General features: G+C 37.7%; 1 protein-coding gene across 2 annotated transcripts; it reads right to left on the minus strand.

Annotated features, from left to right (window-relative positions):
* Positions 1 to 1,609: 1,609 nt before the first annotated feature.
* Positions 1,610 to 16,429, minus strand: LOC139135706 (interleukin-17 receptor A-like). 2 transcript variants are annotated; one of them, XM_070703339.1, is made up of 12 exons: positions 16,269 to 16,426; positions 14,695 to 14,734; positions 10,741 to 10,914; positions 10,351 to 10,484; positions 9,652 to 9,787; positions 9,179 to 9,223; positions 8,225 to 8,388; positions 7,612 to 7,725; positions 5,582 to 5,666; positions 5,364 to 5,483; positions 4,599 to 4,748; positions 1,610 to 4,275 (listed from the first exon to the last, which is right to left on the minus strand). In XM_070703339.1, the coding sequence occupies exons 1-12, from the start codon at positions 16,380 to 16,382 to the stop codon at positions 3,512 to 3,514; spliced, it is 2,040 nt and encodes a 679-aa protein (XP_070559440.1). In that variant the 5' UTR covers positions 16,383 to 16,426; the 3' UTR covers positions 1,610 to 3,511. The 2 variants fall into 2 exon arrangements, with proteins under 2 accessions (XP_070559440.1, XP_070559441.1); XM_070703340.1 differs by lacking the exon at positions 14,695 to 14,734 and having other exon boundaries at positions 1,804 to 4,275; positions 16,269 to 16,429.
* Positions 16,430 to 23,768: the final 7,339 nt, after the last annotated feature.

Here is a 23,768-nt window from a genome sequence, read left to right on the forward strand (position 1 = left end):
CTTAGTGGACACGATTGGAACTAATTTGGGAGAAAAAGATATTTTGATTTTTCAAATTTGTAAAAAGTGTTGGGTGCCATACATATAGCTCAAAGTTGCAATACAATTACAAATTACCCATCAGAACAAGTGTATTGCGAAAACAGAAAAGCAGATGAGCTTACATTTACAGCTAAAACCAACATTACTAAGCTATCCAATTATCCCAAATTAGTTTCCATCGTGTTAGTGGGAAATGACAAATTACATACTGTAAACAAATATCGGTGATGCAAAATGGGCGAAATTGACAATAGCCTTAACCTTCGATATTTCATGATCTTAAAGCATTCTAAACAATGTAATTTACTATTTTGATCATATGCACGAGCGATAGCGGTTACATAGCCTATATGAAGTGAACTGGTCAAAACCGAGAGGTATGCCGTCGCTTGGTGTGCTTTATTGCTATTCTATCATGGCAGCATATCGAAATCCTGGCATGGAATGTCAAAAATGGATTTTTGCTCTTGCCGAGAGCTCGCGCGTGTGACAACCCTGCTATATCGCGAATATACCACGGCTCTTGTCGCGTCTCGACAAATCAGATCGCTGTATTTGCGGCAGCAATATACTGGTGTGATATAATAACAAATGAACTCCAGTCCAGACTCACTACCACTCCGATGTCAACTGAAACCAAGGACATTGAACCAATATAGTCTTTGTCGACAAGGTGAATACTGGGCATGTCGACATTATTCTTCGAATAGAACAAGAAATAGTGCTTTACACAAAAGCAAAAATACAGGAACAACGACATTGAAGCAATATTTTTGTTTCATCATTACTAAAAATAAAGGTCTATTGCCCCCCCACCCCCGTATATTTTGCTCATTATCGCTCATGATAGTATTTATGCTATATTGTGCAACCATGACCTCGCATTTAATCTGTTTTCTCAACTATTGTCGTTCATTGTGTTGCACTGGATGCGAAGAAGTGAAGCGCCCTCAAGCGACGGCACTTGCTCTCCAATTTGAGTGCTTAAAATTAGACGATAATTAACCCAATATGTAATAACACTTAACCCACTATATATATTCTGTATTCTATTTACTTGTCTGATGTTTCTTCGTTTTTTATTTGTTGTTGTTTTTTAGTTCTGTGTTTTATGTGTTTTCAAGTTTTTTGTATCTGTTTTGTAATTGTTTTCTTTTATCTGTTCGACCTCCTATGGAGTTATCGAGTTTAAATAAATAAATAAATAATTATAATAATAACAATAACAATATAATAAAAATAACAATAATAATAACAACAACAATAATAATAACAACAACAACAATAATAATAATTATAATTATAATCCAATATGTAATATAGCCCAATATGTAAAAACACTTAACCCTCTATGTAATAACACTAAATGTGAGATATAATACCAAGCAAACTACGCCTAGGGACCATGACTACCCCCCTCAGTAACCAATAACCCTTCGAAAGTTTTGATGAGAGTGAAGATTGTAAGGTAATTTAGGTCGGCACACTTGATGAAATACCGAGAATGCCAAGTAATCATAATCACACCCTCAGCAAGCAATTAACCATGTTCAGTAAATACACAAAATAAAATGTAAACGTGTATGGCCATTGTTATCATGTCCATTGTTAAAGATAAGACGATTGTCACGATTTTTTGATTGACTAGTAAATGAAAAACGCAACAACTACAACAATCGCAGACGTCTGTGCAACCCAACTTTTCCCAAATAACGTCATTCTCACACCTAAAGAATACTGCTGTTGATCGTTCAGTGCACTGCATGGAAATGAATCGAAAATTTAATCTGCAGTGATAACTTTAACTACCATCGAACAGAATTTTCATTAAAAAATTATCACTAAATCATGATATGAAATAAATGTGCATGGGTATCTTCTGCCATATGAAAAATGTAGCCACCCTTAATATGTTCAATCATACACTGAAATGAATTTGTGGAAATGTGTCGTCTAATGCAGTAATAATTTTGGTGATACGATTGTGTTAAGTATCACAAATTTACCAAAACTTACTACGCCATTTGGTTCTGATTAATTACTTGGGAAAATAGGTAATACTGACCACATTATGTGGGTCAATGTGTAATAATACTCAATTATCAAACGTCTATAAATGCACAGATATTGTCAGTTGTATGTTTTATATTGACAAAAAATTTATCATAGTTCTCCCATAGACTACCATGTCTAGAGAATCAACATTTCAGCGAAATTCCAAAATCCAATTTCTTGCTCACCAATCCATTTGTAACCACTCTAGTCTATTCGAGTACATTAATATGAATAATCAAGCATAAACAAGTACATAGATTTTCCTAGTTTTGGATTGGACAAAAATTATTCATAGTTTCCTTATATAGACTACCATGCATAGTGAATCACCATTTCAGTGAAATTCATAAATCCAATTTCTTGCATACACATCATTTGTAACCACTCCAGTCTAATCAAGTATATTAATATGAATAAGCAACCATACACAAATATGTACATTTCGGTGAAATTCCAAAATCTGATTTCTTGCACACATCCATTTTAACCACCCTAGTCCAATCAAATACACTAATATTAGTAATCAAGCATACATAAATACACAAATGTGCCTGTTATTGTATTGGAAAAATATTATTCATAGTGTCCTCATAGACGACCATGTATAGTGAATCAACATTTCGGTGAAATTACAAAATCTGAATTCCTGCACACACATTCATTTGTAACCACGCTTGTCAAATCAAATACATTAATATTCATAATCAAGTATACATAAATACACAGATTTACCTTTTTTGTATTGGAAAAATTATTCATGGTTTCCTCAGAGACTACCATGTATAGTAAAGTTACATTTTCAATAAAATCCAAACTCATATTTGTTGTACACACATGCATGTTTTACTTTTCACTTTAAGCAAAGTACATTTACATATATTATCAAACATATATAATAGACAGATATAGCTTGTTGTGAGGGGGGAAATTGTCAATAGTATACCTAAAAGACTCCCATATATTGATATTTTTAGTGAAGCGCTATATCAGCCACATCTTACAACTTTATAGTTGCGCAGAACATGGTGACACTCCCACAAAATGCATGACTCTTCAAAATGCTTGCGTGATAAATTGCAACTCTCCCTCCCAAAAGACCAGCCCTCTCCCCTGTAATTTCTGTCCGTAACTTCCATAACAATAACACTAACAGTTATGTAAATTAGCAGTTATTCCAAGGGAGAATACTGCAGTGATTTGGGGGAGGATCAAGTTTTAGAATGCCGGCAAGGCGGAGGGTCACATTTTAGACACAAGGATAAGGGAGGGTCACATTTTACAGCAAAGGTGCGCACGAAATTCCCCCGACCCACCCCCTGAAATTACAGGAGGCCCCCTCACGTTTTCGCTTGTGATATAAAAATGCTGGCGGACAGTCAAGGATATTTCGTACGTGCACTGATTTGTCCTTTCTCTAGACTTCAAAATACTCCGGGCCATTTGAAAGGTTCAAGGGTTCCTTTTCTTCTCCGTCAATGTCGGAGTCCCTCCCCACCTGAAAGTTAGGAGAGCTTCCATGCAAATCCTCGTACCAAGAGGGATAGGCGGAGTCATAGCTCGTCATTACATCTATCGATGTCTGCCAAGCCCTCCCCTCCTCAGTGTTCGATAGTCTGTTGTCTATGTCCTGATTGATGTCACTCCTTCTTACATCAGCTTCTTTTTCTTGTAAACCCATTAATTCGAAATACAGGGATTTCAATTGTCTTGGTAATGCGTAGACGTTGGGACGGCCGAAGTTTCTCAGCACATCCGGGACATCACAAGCGGAAGAGAACGGAAAGTGGGCGCACACGTACTTGCCGCGTCGTTTACTGTGGACACCTTCGGCGGCATCGCCGCTAATGAAATCCATGGCAACCCTGAACATGCCGTTGTTGGTATTGACTTCACGGCTTTCGCTGCACATTGATTCCCATTCGATTCTGCTGCCCTTGGACGCTAGAAACAGGATTTTGCTAGATTTTCTGAGCTTGTCCGTGAGCCATGGCGCGAGGCCTTTCCTCGCAATCTCACCAGATTCCCAAAAATCTGAAGTGACGTCACATCCGAGTTGTCGACGCAATACTTCGCAGGTGGCTTCGACCAGGTGGTTGTACTGGGAGCAATCCTTAGAATACACAACTAGAACGTGCGGAGATTCGGGATGAATAACTACAGGTGAGTAAGGTGAGGGTACTGTTGAGAAAGAGTTTAGAGACTGCGTTAAATTTACCTAAAGAAGTCATTTGTGTGAAGAAAAGCACGTGATACCATGAAAATATTAGGTCATTTTCTTTCAATCAAATTCATGTGAATATGGCGATATACGGCTTTCGATATACCATAATATATTTAGTCATCCGCCTTTCTATCTATTCATCTATCTATCTATCAATCTATCCATCCATCCACCCACCCACCAAGTCAGCCAGCCATCCCAGACATCTACCGACGGCTTCCCGTCTACATGTATTAACATGTCAGCATCCCTATACTGCATCTTAAGTAGTTGTTCTCACCTGGTATCAGCTGATGTTCGTCTCTCTGTTGTTTGAGCTTTCCGTGCATGCGCTTCATGACATACACAAGAATAAGAGCACAGACAATGCCGGCAACGACGAAAATCCACAAAAAATCGATGTTGTCATCGTCGAAAGACTTTTTATAACCTGGAAAATATCAAGATCGTGAGACATCATCGTTTAGTGAAAACATACTAAATGCTGTCACGAAGGAATGTTCACCCGTAAATGGCGATAAAGCACCCGAGTGCCAAAGACAGTCTAAAGTTCAACAATATTCGACTTATGGCCGTATCTTGCCCGGATTGTCAGAGGAGAGGAAGAGAAATAAATACAGTAATGGCGCAATGGGACGTATTCCATATTAGACTGCTTAATGTATGATGTATGAATTGAAATGAATGCGGTGATGTCGACAATGATGATGATAACGATGATGATGATGATGATGATGATGATGATGATGATGATGATGATGATGATGATGATGATGATGATGATGATGATGATGATGTTGATGATGATGATGATGATGATGATGATAATGATGATGGTAGTGGTGGCGATTGTGGTGATGATGATGATGATGATGATGATGATGATGATCATGATCATGATAATGATGATGATGATCATCATCATCATCAGGACAAATGTTAGTCATCAAAAACTCAGTGAACAGGTAATGACTGGCGATAGATGGTTACAGATATACATACAAAATGGTGTCCCGGCTGATTACAAATAACCATAGCAACTCACCATAAACAATACAAGTTCCATTAGCATCGTAAGAATCACCGTCACATGTACAATTGTAATTTTCTTCAAACGAACTGCAGTTCCCATGGTGACCACATGGGTTGGGCTTGCAAGGGTCGGCTGTCATACAAAAAAAAATATGGAAGAGTTCTAATTTCTGAAAATCTTATGAAGTAATCAATGTGAAAAATGGAAAACCGATAGAAAATACATCTTACCTACGACCATGAAATTCGGGAATGACGTCACTATGCACTCGTTTGGAGGGTCACATACCGATGGCGGAATTGGTATTGGTTGAACCTAGCGGAGTAGATCATAGTAAGCTTAGTCAAACCACGGAGGTACACACGAGATGGCTGAACCTCACTCTGAAGTAATGTTTCTGGTGATTTACGTATGACACATTCATCAATGACACTAAGTTTAACTTATTCGTTTTTCTTTGAATGCACTAGCCGATGTAATGTTTGACACAAAGATCAAAATCAACCACTGCAGGCTTTTAGGTCTATACATGCTTCAGCCAGAAAGTTAGTTTAGAAAGTAAGTTAAGAAACCATAACATGTTCGGCTACATGTATGGCCAAAACGCCGATAGCATGATTATTGAGAAGAAAACGAATGAAGATGGTGTATGGACAATCACTCTGATTTGATCATACTTTGGTGTTTTACTTTGTTATTTCAAAGATTAAATTTTTCGAGGAGTAACTTTGCACCTAATACTGCAAACACAAACACCTCTGGTGGGGCGGGAGAATGGACAGGGGACTTGCAAATATCAAAGGTATGTTGGGAGAACTTGAAAGGATTTGGGGACCTAAGGGAACTCCAACCAAGACCGTCTCTGATCGCTATGAAATATGTGTTGGGTTGTCAATTTAAGCTATAACATTTGGCTAATATTTTGGTGGTTTTGTTTTGTTTACCCACTGCAGTTTCTTGTTCTACCGGTACTCCCTGAAGCGTGATGAAAAGTCCAACACAGCCACGCGTGTACAGTCAGCATTGTTATTGTTTAAAAATTGAATTCAAGTCCAGATTAGAATCCATTTGTCATCAATAACAATGGGTTATGATCTTTACACTTACATAAACAGAGTATTTGCTAAACAGATATTCTAGCATGCTGTGGGAGTAGAACAAGAAACCGCAGTCGATACACAGAACTAAACATACTTGATTGGCCAAAAGAGCCATCTAATGTCCCTTTTATACAAATATGTTAACTGTGTAGATTTCCTGACAGGTCAGGCAAGTCATCCTCTTTCTAAACCTTTCCTATGTGATCGCAAAAGGGACAATAGCTGTAATGTTTAATGCCTTCATTAATAGTTTGGCTTGAAATTTTACAGACAGCGCTATTATTGTTTATCGAGATACTTGTTACAACCTGAAAGTCAATATTTAACAACACTTAAATATAATTTTTTATATTTACTTATATATTACATATATAGTAAGTTTTGTCAGGAAAAATTTCAAATACTCTATATGTAGACTACCATGAGAAGTTAATTAATGATTTTTGGTAAAATTGTAATATCATATTTGTTGTCCACATCTGAACTTTCATCATTTGAATCAAGTACACTTGTATCGGATTGCCAAACACCTATAAAAGCAAAAAGTACGTTCTTCTGGCATTTTAAAGAAAATATTCATAGTTTTCTCATAGACTCCAATGTACAGTAAATTAACATTTATGGTGAAATTCTAAAATTAAATTTCTTGTACACATGTGCACTTGTAACCACCTTATGTTAATCAAGTACATTGATTTCATTTATTAAACGTCAATAAATGTACAGATATTACTAGTTTTATGTTGGAAAAAAATTGTTCATAGTTTTCTCATATACTTCCATCTATAGTGAATCAACATTACCGATGAAATCGAAAAATCAATTTTTTGTACATACAAGCTGCAAGCAAAAGTGCATTTACGTGAATTATCAAACGGTCACAAATAAATGTAGAGACACAGCTTGTTTTCGACGGGAAAAATGTTAGGAGTTTGCCAAACAGACTCCCATGTATTATTATTTGACATTTTTTGACGAATCACTATATCGGCCACATTTTGCCTTCCTTTGAGAGGGGGACTTCAAAATTATAGCAAGTCAGAAGGGGGCTTGACCGCATTGTGAGTTTGTAAGGGGGCGTTTGAAAAAATCTGCAAACTTTTTTAGAATACTCCCCCCCCCCCCACTTTCAAGAGGTGTTTGTGAATGCAGCCTTATACCTTTAGCATATGCTCGCCAGGGGTCACATTGTAGAAGATGCTAGTCACCATGCTGCCGTTAAATATCAGCGCATGCTCATTTATGGGTCTTCCCATGATGTTGTTTTCCAATGCCTTGTTAGAAGAGAACAGCGCAAGTTAATATATGTTAGTTACCCACCTCTGTGATATATTGAGTAAATTTGGTTTTCTATCATTTTATTTTCTATTATTGGTTTTCTATATATATATGACAGACCACCATTCCTTGGTGAATGGCCGTACTACATTATGCCAGAGCACTGTACTGGTTAAGGCGTGCGTTTCCGAAATTTCCATTTAAGGAAAATTCGATTTAGTAATACTCTATATAGAGGGCAACATTTTTTCATGGAATATACTCCTTGAACATAGGCAAAATGAATTCGAATTGCAGATCTGATGATAATCAACTTGGCTATGAAATGTGTCCACACTCCACCATCTTACACGTCAATTTAAAACCCCAAAACTACAGACTTAAATCCAGCACCGTGGCTTCCAGCAGGGCTTTGGGCTATGGGTATGGATGAAACTGCTCGACTTTTCGTCGAGAGAGGATAGAGGAAGGTGCTTACAAAGTAATCGTACTTACGGATGTAATCTTGATCACATGATTGCTGATGATGTCATATCCTTTGTACAGCACAACCTTGAACCGATTCAGATGCAGTTCTGGCGGGGGCAAGTTGAAACTCAAATACACTGTGTCATAGACAGTCCGTATCATGTAATTTGAAGGGCCCCAGATGGAAGCATCTTGTAAAAAAATTTAAAATCCATTTAATTGAAATGGTAAAGCAATTTATTACAGCATATTGAAGTAGAATACGCCTCCGGGACAAATATTCGGACTCTCAAGCTGTTAAATTCTTTTCTGATCTAGCACGCATGGGGTCGGGTGGGTTTCATTTTAAAGCTCTTGGTGTAAGGAAAATATTCACCATCTTACTTTTTCGAAAATCGAACATTTTAAAATATATCAAATATTTGTAAATCTTGGGTAATTTGTTTCTTTAGTGCACGGTGACCTCTGATTTCTGTTCTTGACTTTGAAAGAGAATGGTTAGAGCAAAAGTTTAAATCTTTCTTTTTCAAGACGCGGACTACCTTAGATGCCGGAATGTGCATTAGTCAAGTAATTTTGACCAATTCGCTCGATAGTTTCAGAAGAGAATGAAAACAGTTTTTGATGGGGACCTCTTCAAATATTTGTGCATCAATTGTCTGCTGTGGCCTGACTAATATTTTCGGTGGCGTTATCGATGATTAATGGAGTCATAGCGATATGACACATACCAGCGTTTAGGAAAAACTTCACTTAACCCTTTGGGTGCTGTAATTTTTCCCACCAAAACTTTACTGCCACAGTTTGCCCATTTTTATGAATTTTTCTGAAATTTTTGATAATTTTGGACCAAATGGGCACCATAATTCATTGGCTACAGTTTTTTATCAAAACTTTGGCAAAAATCTGAGAAAAATCGACTAGGGTATATTTTGTAAAGGGGAGAAAAATGACGTTGGCGCTCAAAGGGTTAATGATTACCTTGACGGCTTGGGCACTCGTAAAATTCAGGAACTTCGCTACAAGCTGTAGGATAAACATAACTATTGTAGTCATATGTGAAATAACAAATACAGCAAATGCCTGCATTTGCTGGTCGCCCACGTACGTAATTTCATTTTTAGTCCACTCAAAATTGTTTTCTACAATACAAATTTTCCAACTCCTTGCAACACAGTATGCGAAATAAACATTTCCTTCCTTTTCAATTTGAAAATGAGAATACAACCATTACGCTGTTGTCATGGCGACACTTCCATGTAATTAAAAGTTTTACAATAATAACATAGTTATATGAAATTGTTGTCCCTAATGACCACTGGACTGTAACATTGTATTTTTTCAATGGCCCAATATCATTATTGTTGGTAATTTCAACCAACGTGTTCATACACGTATTCGCTTGACAATATCAATGTGTCTGATTTACACATACGGCTTGAAGACCTACTCACTTGGAGTGTTGATTTGTTCAGTGACACTCTTCCGTTCTCCATTCCCTGCAACCGGTAAGAGAATGACCTCGACATAATAGGTTGAGGACGGCGATAGTTTGAAGCAGTCGTAGTAAAAGAGTACTGTACTTGGACCCTGTGTGTATGATTGCAAAGTTGCTTTAAGCTTGTCGTTTCTATACTCAAAATGCAATTTTCAGTTTATCAAAAATAAATCCTCAAGATCCTGTCTTCATCGGTAAATTGTTATATATTCCTTTTTTAACGTGTTCCGAGAAAAATTCACCAAGTCATGATTGTTTCGATAAATTGGCGTTGTAACACTAAAACGATACACTGATGATTAAAATTCGAACGTAAAAAAAATTAGCTTTTTATGGCTGTTTTCAGTTCAGACATAGAGACTATCACATCTCTGTCTGGCATATTTCTCACTCCCTCCCTCTCTTGCTATGTGCAAGGTTGAACTTCTTTGGAGGCGAAGATTTATTCTCGTCGATCTACGCAGTCCAGAGCCAAGCCTACAGCCGAGCCCCGAAAGAGGCTCCTCACTATGGTACGGAAGCACCGTAATTGCCTGTCCTGAAGGTTAAAAAAGACTGATAGCAGACTTTCTAACGTTCATACTCTAAAATATAAACATGTAATCCATGCTGTCGGAAAACAGCACGACACTTATATTTGAATGTCGAAACTTACCCCCTCCCGCCACCGCGTATCAGCAGAGGACATGTCGTATGTTCGGCATATTTCTTTGTTGAAAAGGCTATAGTCGAAGTCGTTGTTGGTTACACCTCTAAGAATAAACTTTATACCTTTTAAATTCGATGATCCTATAAAAACGAGATCCATTCACAAATTTTAGCCTAACCGGTACCCGGGAAGAGAGGGGCGGTAACATTATTAGACGTGTGGGGCATTGGCCGTAGGTCGGCAGACAGATAGGGAGAGGCATGGTTACAAAACGAAAGGCACAGAAGCGACACAACGATTCATAAATTTAAGTTTCTGACAAATATATAGCGTAGCCAACAGTTTAAAAGTAATATTTGTTAACTATAAGCTAACGTAGCTCCGACAACGTAGTACCTGTTTTCAAGTCCACTACTACGGTGATGTTCAGAGCTGGATACAGCTTTGAGTCATCGCTGTACTGATACACACTGACGTTGACATCGTCCGGTTGTGATGGCAACGCATCCAGGGAAACTGGTTCGAAGTATTGGATTGCTGAGCACCCGATATACGCACTTGTTATGTCGCCTGAAAGAGAGAAATTGTAGAAGTTATCGAGAAATTTCGGAAGCTTTATTCAAAACGAGTAAAGCTTGCTACACCCATAGGGATGAGGGGATGGAAATTCCAACAGTGTATAATACCCTTCTGCGGTCAGTGAACGGGTTACGTTATCGTAATGGTCACAATGACACAACAGCTGATGAAGGCTGAGCGATTCAGTCGACTCGGAAATATTCTACCGAAAGCAATTCGCCCCCAAGTTAGGGACTGGACACAAATTACAGGGGGGGTGGGCCGGTGTTATTTGGGGGTGGGTCGCCATTTTTCGCGCAAGCATTTTTGAAGGGTCATAAAATTTTGTGCAAGCCTATGGGGGAGGGTCACCTATTTTTATGTATCAAAGCTGAAATTGCATGTGTACGTATTAAAGAATATGGAATACTGAAAAAAGAAAACATACCTCCTGGCACTTTCATTTTCTGTCATTTCCATTTTCGGCGCGCCCTTCGGGCGCAAGTTTAAGGGTATAATAAGTAATGTATTGATGATCCAAGCAGCCACATTGATTTCAGTTGTCATGATTTCTACTTATCCAACTCCTCTATTGTACATATAAGCTGCCCCCTATAATGACGCGTTAAATAACAATTTGGGAGATCACTTATTTGATATCATTCTCTCATTGACAATACATTGGGTATATGTCGGTGTCAAATGTTCATGAAGCTGTATGTACATTTTTCATTTTTTGAGGACATTGACAGAATACAAACTATTCAGAATAGTGCAAAATGTCATCAATAACAACTGGAAGCTTCAGGTCGAACAACTTTTGAATAACAATTTAGGATCAGATAACCTATGAGTTATTTGTAGTTTCCTCTTAGCCTACAATGTATAGTGAATCAACATTTCAGTGAAATTCCAAAATCAAATTTCTTGCACAATCATGGACTTGAAACCACTCTAGTCTAATCATGAACATTAATACTAATAATTAGGTGTACATAAATGCACAGATTTACTAGTTTTGTATTGGTAAAAATACGGATAGTTTTCAATCGGATTCGAACCCACAACATACGGCATCAGTCGCCTAGCTGAGAGGCCTGAAAAAAATATTCATAGTTTCATCATAGGTTGCCATGCATAATGAATGGACATTTCAGTGAAATTCCAAAATCAAATTTCTTGCACAACCATAGACTTGAAACCACTGTAGTCTAGTCATGAACATCACTTCTTGGTCTTTTGGCCAGAGGTCCATATATCTTTCTTTCATGAATTTGACTTTGTTTGTACCGTCTATTTACTGTCTGTTCTGTGCTGTTTTGTGTCTATGTTTACAACTATTGTCTTACAAATTTTGACCTAGTGTTATTGGATTATGGATTGGTATGATTGTGATTATATTAATACTAATAATTAGATGTACAAAAATGCACAGATTTATCTAGTTTTGTATGGAAAAAAAATATTCATAGTTTCATCATAGGCTGCCATGCATAGTGAATGGACATTTCAGTGAAATTCCAAAATCAAATTTCTTGCACAACCATTGACTTGAAACCACTGTAGTCTAGTCATGAACATTAATACTAATAATTAGGTGTACATAAATGCACAGATTTACTTAGTTTAGTTTTTAAAAAAAAATATTCATAGTTTCATTATAGGCTGCAATGCATAGTGAATGGACATTTCAGTGAAATTCCAAAAACAAATTTCTTGCACAACCATAGACTTGAAACCACTGTAGTCTAGTCATGAACATTAATGCTAATAATTAGGTGTACATAAATGCACAAATTTACTTAGTTTTGTCTTTAAAAAAAATATTCATAGTTTCATCATAGGCTGCAATGCATAGTGAATGGACATTTCAGTGAAATTCCAAAAACAAATTTCTTGCACAACCATAGACTTGAAACCACTGTAGTCTAGTCATGAACATTAATACTAATAATTAGGTGTACATAAATGCACAGATTTATCTAGTTTTGTATTGGAAAAGTAATATTCATAGTTTCATCATAGGCTGCCATGCACAGTGAATGGACATTTCAATGAAATTGCAAAATCAAATTTCTTGCACAATCATGGACTTGAAACCACTGTAGTCTAGTCATGAACATTAATGCTAATAATTAGGTGTACATAAATGCACAGATTTACTCAGTCTTGTATTTAAAAAAAAATATTCATCGTTTCATCATAGGCTGCAATGCATAGTGAATGGACATTTCAGTGAAATTCCAAAAACAAATTTCTTGCACAACCATAGACTTGAAACCACTGTAGTCTAGTCATGAACATTAATACTAATAATTAGGTGTACATAAATGCACAGATTTATCTAGTTTTGTATTGGAAAAATAGTATTCATAGTTTCATCATAGGCTGCCATGCACAGTGAATGGACATTTCAGTGAAATTCCAAAATCAAATTTCTTGCACAACCATAGACTTGAAACCACTGTAGTCTAGTCATGAACATTAATACTAATAATTAGGTGTACATAAATGCACAGATTTACTTAGTTTTGTCTTTAAAAAAAATATTTATAGTTTTATCATAGGCTGCAATGCATAGTGAATGGACATTTCAGTGAAATTCCAAAAACAAATTTCTTGCACAACCATAGACTTGAAACCACTGTAGTCTAGTCATGAACATTAATACTAATAATTAGGTGTACATAAATGCACAGATTTACCTAGTTTTGTATTGGGAAAAAAATATTCATAGTTTCATCATAGGTTGCCATGCATAGTGAATCGACATTATCGATGAAATCTAAACATTACATTTTTTGTAAATGCATGCACTTTTTATCTGCCACTTCAAGCAAAGTACATTTACATGAATTATCACACACATATGATTTGATATTTTTTGGACAAAGCGTTATATCGGCCGAATTTTGCCTTCCTTTTGGGAGGGGACTTCAAAAGTATAGCAAATCAGAAGGAAGTCTTGAACCCATTGCGGGTTTGTTCGGAGGGTATTGAGTAACAAGGGAGGGTCACTTATTTTCATGCACGGATAAGGGGGGAGGGTCACTAATTTTTGTGCATGAACTTTTGAAGGGTCATTATTTTTGACACAGCGGTGTTTCGAAAAACACCGCCCCCCCCCCTGTAATTTATGTCCAGTCCCTTACAGGAATTACGGCAAAAAGAACAATGATGTTGACTTTGTTAGGTATCCCATGGTAACGCGCATAGGGGCACTCAGGATTGGTAGGCCACGGCACCAGCTAATCGTTGTGGAACACTGGACTTGCGAGAGTAGGAATGGAAATCACAATGATTTTATTTTTTTATTTTTTAAAACTTATTGCTGTTAGTGCATTTCAGATCCAATTCGTCGTTTGTATTTTACTTGCTTGGTCAAACCGAAACTTAGAATTGGCACTAAAATCGGGGCTGACATTAGCTATGACAGTAACCGACCAGATCTACGGTACCACATATTCAACTTGTGCTATTCATCACTCTCACACTTTTCTTAGAGCACATTTCAGTCAAACATGGATCATTTTATCTCAGTGTATTTTCCTCCACATATGAAATCACCGAAACAATATCACTGGCTGTGTTCCTGTGTTCCGAAAACTCTTTTGAAGCTGTGAACAAGTGTCTTTTACTCTTTATGGCGGCGGCCAGGCTTGGTCAAGCTTCAAGTAATTTTAACACTTTTAAGACAGACAAACAGACAGACTGACAGACAGAAAGACAGACAGACCCAACTTAACTTAATTTTTACACGAAGAATGCATCCAATACACTTAATATACTTACTGTAATCATAAATATGGCAAGGCCAGGGTTGCCCGGCCACCTGAAACAGGCACATGAGCAAATCATTAAAAAACATCAGATTTGTGTGCATGCTTGCATTTCCACGACATTATTTCGGGCAGTTATGTGAAAATGTATAAATTGACAAAGTTGAAGCCGCTGTCAACTCCAAGCTGTTTGTTGCGTTAAAGTGACTGCATTTTGTAAAGTACTCTGTTAGATTTATGAATAATATAAGCTTACCTTTCAGTGCGCTTTCTATCGCCACACAAAAAGTCAAACAACACCAGCTGTTCTCAGGGAATGTAAAAGTGACCTGTTGCTAAGACCTGGGCATGCTCAGTTATCCCCAGTCAGAATATTGTACTTAATTTACATTGTTTGCAGCTTAACACAGCACTGCGTTGATAGTTTACTGTCTGGTATATGTAACAAAACCAATGTATCAATCAACAGCAGCATGTACACGTCACGCCAGAAACGTTCCGTTTACACACATCACATATTCTACGGCACAATAACAAGAATAACTTCAAGCTTTCAGGACAACGTGGTTAACATGATGTCCACAGCTAATGCTATCTTCGAGACAATATTTCCTACTTTTTATTAAAACAGCAAATGCATGAAATAATTGAAGTTTCGGAACATTAATTGAGTTTTCAGGTTGATTAAAATAGCAAAACATAATCATCACTCTGAGTATTTCTTAGTCGCTTCAATTAAATGAAGCAATTGCAACCTTGTGCACTTGAAAAATCGGCTCGAACTTTTTACCATGCATCCATTCCAAGACCTTTATTTTTATTTGTTATCTTAATATAGCGAATTCAAATTAAAAAGTCCTCACGCGTTATTCAAAGTTAGATATGGCGGTTGTGGGTATACCACAGCCGTTTGCAATGCCCTCAATTTATGAGAATATCACTCACAGAACTCTGTGTGTATGTCTGCCTGACTCAAATAAATAAATAAAATAAAATAAATAAATAATAAATAAATAAATAAATAAATAATCTAACGGTGTTGGAGAAGTTGATCAGGCTTTACTATTAAAATTATATATTGTTCAGAAAGCGCAATTATTAAATGTCCTTTACATGAACCCATACTTTATATTAATAGCTCATTTATCTACGCTCCATATACATGAGAGAGAGACGGACGGACGGACAGACAGACAGACAGACAGAGACAGAGAGACAGACAGAAGTTTGTGTTTGTTTTTGAATTTGACAGGCAAATAGAGAAAATAAAGTAATGAAGACTGCCAAACTAATTATTCTTTACATTCAAATGCTGTGTAAACTAACGACTTGTCGGATATATTGTTCCACATTGTAATAACGAAATGATTCAGCTGTTATGTCAAGGCACTGTACGGTATATATATGAACTGAAATTGCATGCAACCCCTGTCTGTAAAATCAAAAGTCGATGTTTTGTTGAAGTTGAAGTCTAAATATTTTCGACATGATAGTAGTTTTACGCAGATTGCTGCATGCGTAGTAAAATCCCATGGAAAAGGGAATTAGTGGTATCCTGTATGCACAGGAATACGGCCATGGTCTTACCTGTTGACTGCAGTTCTGGATACATTGTTTCCTCATCTGGCTGTTTATACATGTAAACAATGAACCGATGCCGAGAATGATCAGATGAATTTTGATATATTTAAAAAACGCCATATCAATTCAATCCTGCTGTTGTTACCACCTAAAACAGTGCATGTACTATTTTTGTCATATCGATCTGTCACTGTGAAAAACTGCGCGTGCGTGATGCAGCGAGATAACATACGTCTGTCTATAGCCAACAGGGTGTGTCGCACCGTACAGGGAGATTATATACCCCTTGATGCAGACTCGGGATCCCACGGTATACCATAATTTACTCTGTACAGTACAAAAATCATACCTCGGTGTTGACGTAATTGAAGGCATATCATTCGGTCCCGCCAACGTTATGACATTCCTTTCCTTCAATAATACTGGCATAAATCGACTAAAACATATATTTTGATAATGTATTCAACCAGTTTGGCTATTTGAACACATATGCAGCTAACGCACACAAGCCCACTTACCCATCAACGTACAACGTACGCATTTCAACCGACCTGTGTACAGTTCACAACACCAAAGATAAGTGTTAAGTGCTAGTGTGTTATGTCTGCTCGGGGAAGGCCAAGGTAATGATTCCAAAAAATATATTCCAAAAATGTATACCCGCTTGCCTAAACACGCTCTTTTGAGATAAATCTTAGTGAGGCAGACTGGGAAAAACGTCTCGATTTTCTAAATCTAGGCAGTGCATGTAATTTTCAAAATTTTGAGGTATTCATACCTTTCACGGACTTCATCTTAAATGTACCTCTTTTTGATTTCACTGATCTACATGAAGTATTGAAACCCATGTCCCATAAAATCGAATCGCTCATAGGTGTGTGAATGTGCCATCATGCATCGGTCATGAAATTGGGAATCAGATTTTAGGTCAAAGGTTTTTCTCCCATTCGCTTCTGTATCCATGTTACCCGGCTGTGCAGTATTATAGTAAATGTGGTGGATATTCAAAAGTCAAAGTCGCAGCGTTAAAATGCGAAGCCAGAAGCCGATGTTATCGACAGCCCTTTTGGCTTTATCTGCTTTATTGTAGTGAACAACGTTAAATTGCATGTAATGATCGACGTTTTCGACTTTTTATAGAAAACACGCCTGGTCAGTAACCCTCAGAACTGAGCATAGAATGAGAGGGAGGGGAGGGGAGGACAGATAGATAGACAGACAGACAGACAGACAGGCAGGCAGGCAGATAGACAGGGATGACAACGGAGAGTGAGAGAGACAGTAGGATAATATACAATGTCGTGCCATGCCATGCAATGCACATGACATTACGTAAAAATACAATTGGTATTGCGATGCTGCTCAAACCAACTACTACACGCCCATGTCACTCATATTTTGATCCCAATATTTGATTTATATCTCGTCGTTGCCAAATCACTTGAAGCTCTCGCATTTTGTCTCTTTTCATTTATCGGTGTGTTCAACAAGTTCGTCGTCATGGTATACCCAAACAAACAAACAATAGGCACACAACTTATACGATTATGAAAAGACGTCGTATTGCTATAATTGATAGGCTGAATTTGTGGAACTCTTTGTCCAAATCAATAAAAGGAAAAGGAAGTATATTTGCAGTAAGATAAAAGTGAGTGTTGTTTTTTTTCCTTTTTGCCTGTGTTTTAATAGTCTGATACGGGAGGAGTAAGGAATCGCATCACCGTATCACCGTTCCAAAATCAACGAATAGAAGCTCACATTTTGTACCTTGGCCTAATAATGAGACGCACTTAGGGAGCCTTCAGTAATTACAGAGGGTGGGCCAGGGGAATTTCGCGCACACCTGTACCGTAAAATGTGACCCTCCCCCTATCCTCCTGTCTAGAATGTGACCCTCCCCCTTGTCCGACATTCTAAAACTTGACCTCCCCCCCCCACCACTGCGGTATTCTCCCCAGGAATAACTAAAACGGTATCAGCTAATTTACATAACAATTGGTTCAATCGTTATGTTAGGGACAAATTACAGAGGGGAGGGTTGGTGTTTTTGGAGGGACAGTCGCAATTTAGCACGCAAGAATATGGTATTTCATACATTTGAGGGAGGGTCACCATATTTTGTGCGACTATAAGAAGGCTAGATGTGGCTGATTTAGTGCTTCATCCAAAAATATCAAATTATAATACATGGAGTCTATCAGGCAAATTATTGACAATTTACCCCCACAAAACAAGCTATATCTGTATATTATATATGTTTGATAATGTATTTAAATGTACTTTGCTTGAATAGGGAAGTAAAATGTGCATTTGTGTACAAGAAATTGATTTCTGAATTTCATCTAAAAAGTTGGTTCACTATCCATGGTGTCTATGATGAAATTATGAATAGTTTTTTCCAATACAAAAATAGGTAAATCTTTGCATTTGTGTACTCTTGATTATTGATATTAATGTTCTTGATTAGACTAGAGTGGTTACAAGTCGATGATTGTGCAAGAAATTTGATTTTGGAATTTCACTGAAATGTTGACTCACTATGCATAGATGTCTGTGATGAAACTATGAATAATTGTTTTTCAGTACAAAATAAGATAAATCTGTGCATTAATGTATGCTTGATTATTCTCATTATTGTTCTTAATTGGAGTAGAGTGGTTACAAGTCCATGGTTGTGCAAGAAATTTGATTTTGGAATTTCACCAAAATGTCAATTCACTATGGATCGGGGTCTATGATGAAACTATGAATAATTGTTTTTCAGTACAAAATAAGATAAAGCTGTGCATTTATGTATGCTTGATTATTCTCATTATTGTTCTTGATTAGACTAGAGTGCTTACAAGTCCATGGTTGTGCAAGAAATTTAATTTGGAATTTCACTGAAATGTTGACTCACTTTGCATTGGGGTCTATGATGAAACTATGAATAATTTTTTTTCAATAAAAAAATAGATAAATCTGTGCATTAATGTATGCTTGATTATTCTCATTATTGTTCTTGATTAGACTAGAGTGGTTACAAGTCCATGGTTGTGCAAGAAATTTAATTTTGGAATTTCAACAAAATGTCGATTCACTATGGATTCGGGTCTATGATGAAACTATAAATAATTTTTTTTCAGGACAAAATTAGATAAATCTGTGCACTTATGTATGCTTGATTATTCACATTATTGTTCTTGATTAGACTAGAGTGGTTACAAGTCCATGGTTGTGCAAGAAATTTAATTTTGGAATTTCAACAAAATGTCGATTCACTATGGATTCGGGTCTATGATGAAACTATGAATAATTTTTTTCAGTACAAAATTAGATAAATCTGTGCATTTATGTATGCTTGATTATTCACATTATTGCTCTTGCTTAGACTAGAGTGGTTATAAATCCATGGTTGTGTAAGAAATTTGATTTTGGAATTTCACCGAAATGTCAATTCACTATGCATGGCAGTCTATAGTGTGTACGTATGTTGTTGGTGATATCCTATTCAGGAAATATCACACAGACAATCAAAGTTTTTGCCATAAAATCAGCTTCTGTTCAAAGTGACCCTCCCCCTTGAACTGTTTTCTAAAAAGTGACCCTCCCCCAATTCCTCCGGCCCACCCCCCTGTAATTACTAAAGGCTCCCTTATATGAAAAAGGGTCTAGTTCGCCGTTTCCACCACAGACCCTCTTTCTTTTGGGTCTATGTTTTAACATACTAAAGTTGTTACATCAAGCCTACGACTCTAGACGGCGTTTTACCATGAATTGTTTTGAGTTGTTGTTATGCCGTCATTAGACGCTTGGAGCCTGGTAAATTACCCGCCCGGTTTGCGTTTTTTCCCCAGCTATTTTTAGTATCAAAAAATTCTATGGCTATCCTGTCAATTCAAAGATCGCCAGTGGCAACACCGTCTCGCAACCGTAAATATCAGACTTGAAGTTTCGTGACTCCTTTCCCGACGTGTGTGTACACGTCATGTTCTGTGTACACAATAACGTTTTCTAAATACCCATGTTGCAGCGGTCATTTACCTCGTGTGATTGGCTGATGGACACACTATGGGTTTACCAATCAGATAACGGACATAGCCATTGGTCAGACCGCATGGAAAAGTAGGTTGGTCTAATGCAGGTCATCTTTGGAATAATGGCTGACAAGAAGTGGATAGTGATGATGCCGCTGAAAGATTTCTTTTCAAAGAAAACTGGATACAAAGATGTTGATGGTCTGAAACAGTTAATTTCTTACATGATTCGGAAGTGGGAATATTTTAAAGTTGCCGAGAAAAACGTCCATTCAGTCAATTGGTTTCATCGCACTTTAGAATGGACGGTACACCGCCCTCAACGTGATAGACTAATACCCTGTACACTGTGACTCTTTATCGTAATTTTGTTAACAGGTCAAACTCATCCCTCTGTGAAAGTGGAAATTTCTCAGTTTAAAACAACCAATTATATCAGCTATTTGACTATTTTATTTATATTCATATTACGAGTCACGTGGGGTAGAGAAACCGTGCTGTAATTCGGTGTTCACAATCACAGTAATCGACGGTGTGGTCGGCGCGGTCAGTTAGTATAGGACCGTGTTCTACTGGCAGTACAGTCCATACGCAGTAAATAACATTTGTTCTGTGTGTATCGTTTGATTCAGTAGTTCTATTATTAAAGGAAATACTTAAAAATTGTTAACGTGCTGTTTGGTAAGATGTTCTGTCATATAACAGTAATGAAAATGATATAAATTTGCCGCTTTCAGATTTCAAATACTGTACGCATCGTGAGACTTGTTGGCAGTTTTCTTCTACCTATCACATCTTTCCATTGCTGCACTGTCTCTTTCATGCGGTTCGATACACGGCCAATGCCGTCAAAATCACAGGTGTGATGTGAACTGGGCATGGCCTATCTTTCTAATGCGAAAAGTGTCCTTCGCTGTGTATTGAACAACAAATTACTGCGTTTTCAATGCTACGGGCCAGGCTAAGGGCCGTCATTGTGATCTCCACACGCGCGCTTTAGTGAAGAAAGACTTCCGGAAAATCTCTTTCTCCGGCGCACGGTGAGAAATTTGCGTCGCGAGGCAAAAAATATCAAACACGTTGGATATTTTACTCAACTGCTTGCGAGGAAACAAAAATTCGACCGCACATGAGAGTAAAATAGCTGAGCAAACAGCCTCGAATAAAATTTTGCTCAGCTACTTTCTCTCGTGTGCGGCAGGCTAGCCTAGATTCTATTTGTCCGCTTGCCTCCGTACCTCCAAGGGAGTGGGTCGGAGGTACGGAGGCAAGCGGACAAATAGAATCTAGGCTAGCGGCAGGCTTGATCGGGCGCTCTTGACATATCGCGCCCACAGATAGACAGATCGGTACGACACAAGCTCATGTATAAGAACACGTTATCTGAAGGAGACGGAAAATACGAGAACTCTGTGCGAGAGCAGGGGCGCACCCCAGTCACACCAGTCATGGATACCTTGCTTCTTCCATCCACTGTTGATACATGTAAACAAGGAAGCAAATGTGAGAATAATCGGGTATGACTTCCCATTTTAAAGAAAGCGGCATCCTTTTAGACGCGTAGTTGTTATTGACGGAAATGGCAAATGCGCAATTTTGGTCTACAAGGTAGTAATGTTATCTACGTCCTACGTCGATATCAAGGCATCCGTATTGGCTATTTTCGATTAAAAACATGGCACCTTTGAACAAGGCAGTGGTTCGGTATTACTTTTTACGACGCAACAACTTGAACCGATTAATCTATGTTAAATATAGCTATATAATTGGTCAAAACATCCGAAAACAAGTTCCGTCGTGTGCTGAGGATGGATGAGAGGTGACAAACAACGCTCTTTTTCACCGATGATCCAACTGACACCGCATCTTAATAACCAGACGCTTTTAAGCATTGATTGTGTATTTTGCCGACTCTTTACTTGACTTCAAGTTCTCATCCTGTATAGGCTCTATCGTACTGACCAAAACTAACGCCGGAAATCAGCAGAATACACCCACTTTTCACCCAAAGCAATTTTAAAAGCTCATATTGCAACTTTCGTGTGATCTTCTTATTAAGGGCAGTGATCTTCGATTTTTGACATTTATCGGCAAAACAGCAACAAGGAAGTTAGCTTTCCAACATGTAATTTTCAGAGATCAAACATGTCTATATCCTATCAGAGGTCCCATTGTCTAAATCACGATAGCTACTCCAAAATATAATCACTCTAGTCAAACCAACTCCCGCGGTCACCGAATCAAAAAATTCGCAGAAAAACTGGATCATGCATGGGTATTCGTTTCCACTGAAGGCGCCATGGCCGAGCATTGAATGGTGCACAAATAGTTTATCCTTAAAATTTGGCTTCTGCATTCTAAAAGAGGGAAGTGACTGATGTGTGATTTATTTTTGTATTAAAGGTAAGCACACGCTTAGTGACAGGCCTTCGGAGAGTCTCTTTTGTTCTCAATATCAATACTGATAAACCATTGATGACGTTATATTACAGAAATAAAGGGCGACACCCCAACCATTACTGGTTTATTTATTGGCAAGGGCGAGAGGAAATCGAAAAATTAACGGACGATCCGAGCCCATTAATTTTGGCTTTCCTCTCACCCGAGCCAATAAACAAACTTTAATGGTTAATGGGAGTCTGTTATTTCCATTATATTATCAACAAACCCAAGAAAACCGTCGAAATTTACGAAAATTTCCCTGAGGCTCGCGAAAGACAACGGGGCACCCGATCTTGTGTACTACGCTGTGACGCCCGCTGTAAAAATTATGCAAATTTGGATTTGAAAAAAGTGTCTAAACTTGACCCACAATAGCTTCATTTGTTTTGTGATCGATTGTGATTTTTGTACAAATCACAAGTTACGTTTTAGCTGTACAGATACGGTGATAATATTATTATTTGTATTCACGGGCATGTAAACGGAACCATTACTTGTGAAGTTGTGTAGTTTAGGTCTGTCACGTGATTCAGCTCAACCAATTAGAATATGACGAACAGGGCATGGTAATATAATCATAATTAACAGTTATTGTGATTTAATTGCACAGTACAAGCAGTACCCATGTTGTGGTAGACTTAGTTCAAAGTCCGTAGGCTTACAAATATCAGAAGAGAATATACTGCAGGAATAAGCTAGCTGACTGTCGCGTTATTCGCAGTTGCATAGATCGTGGGGTGAAAGCATTGGCCCACACACTAACTCCTTGCCTAGAAAAGCCAAGCAACTGGGGGCCAGTCTAATGTTTGGATAGAGAGGATTGAAAACTCGACGGTAATTTTCTGAGTTGAAAAGAATGGAATGGAGTCGGACCAAACAATTTTATCAAGGCCAGATAAACCATGTAGACTCCTCAAATTAATGCCGAGACACGATCGATGAAGTTAAATATGACATGGAATATAAAATAGTTCTAAAGCAAGTGCTCTCTCTCCCACTGTTTCTGTCTATGTAATCATTTCTGACCGTCTGTCTTTCTGAGACACAC

The sequence above is a fragment of the Ptychodera flava genome, chromosome 6, assembly GCF_041260155.1.
Source record: "Ptychodera flava strain L36383 chromosome 6, AS_Pfla_20210202, whole genome shotgun sequence".
Classification (NCBI taxonomy): Eukaryota; Metazoa; Hemichordata; class Enteropneusta; family Ptychoderidae; genus Ptychodera; species Ptychodera flava.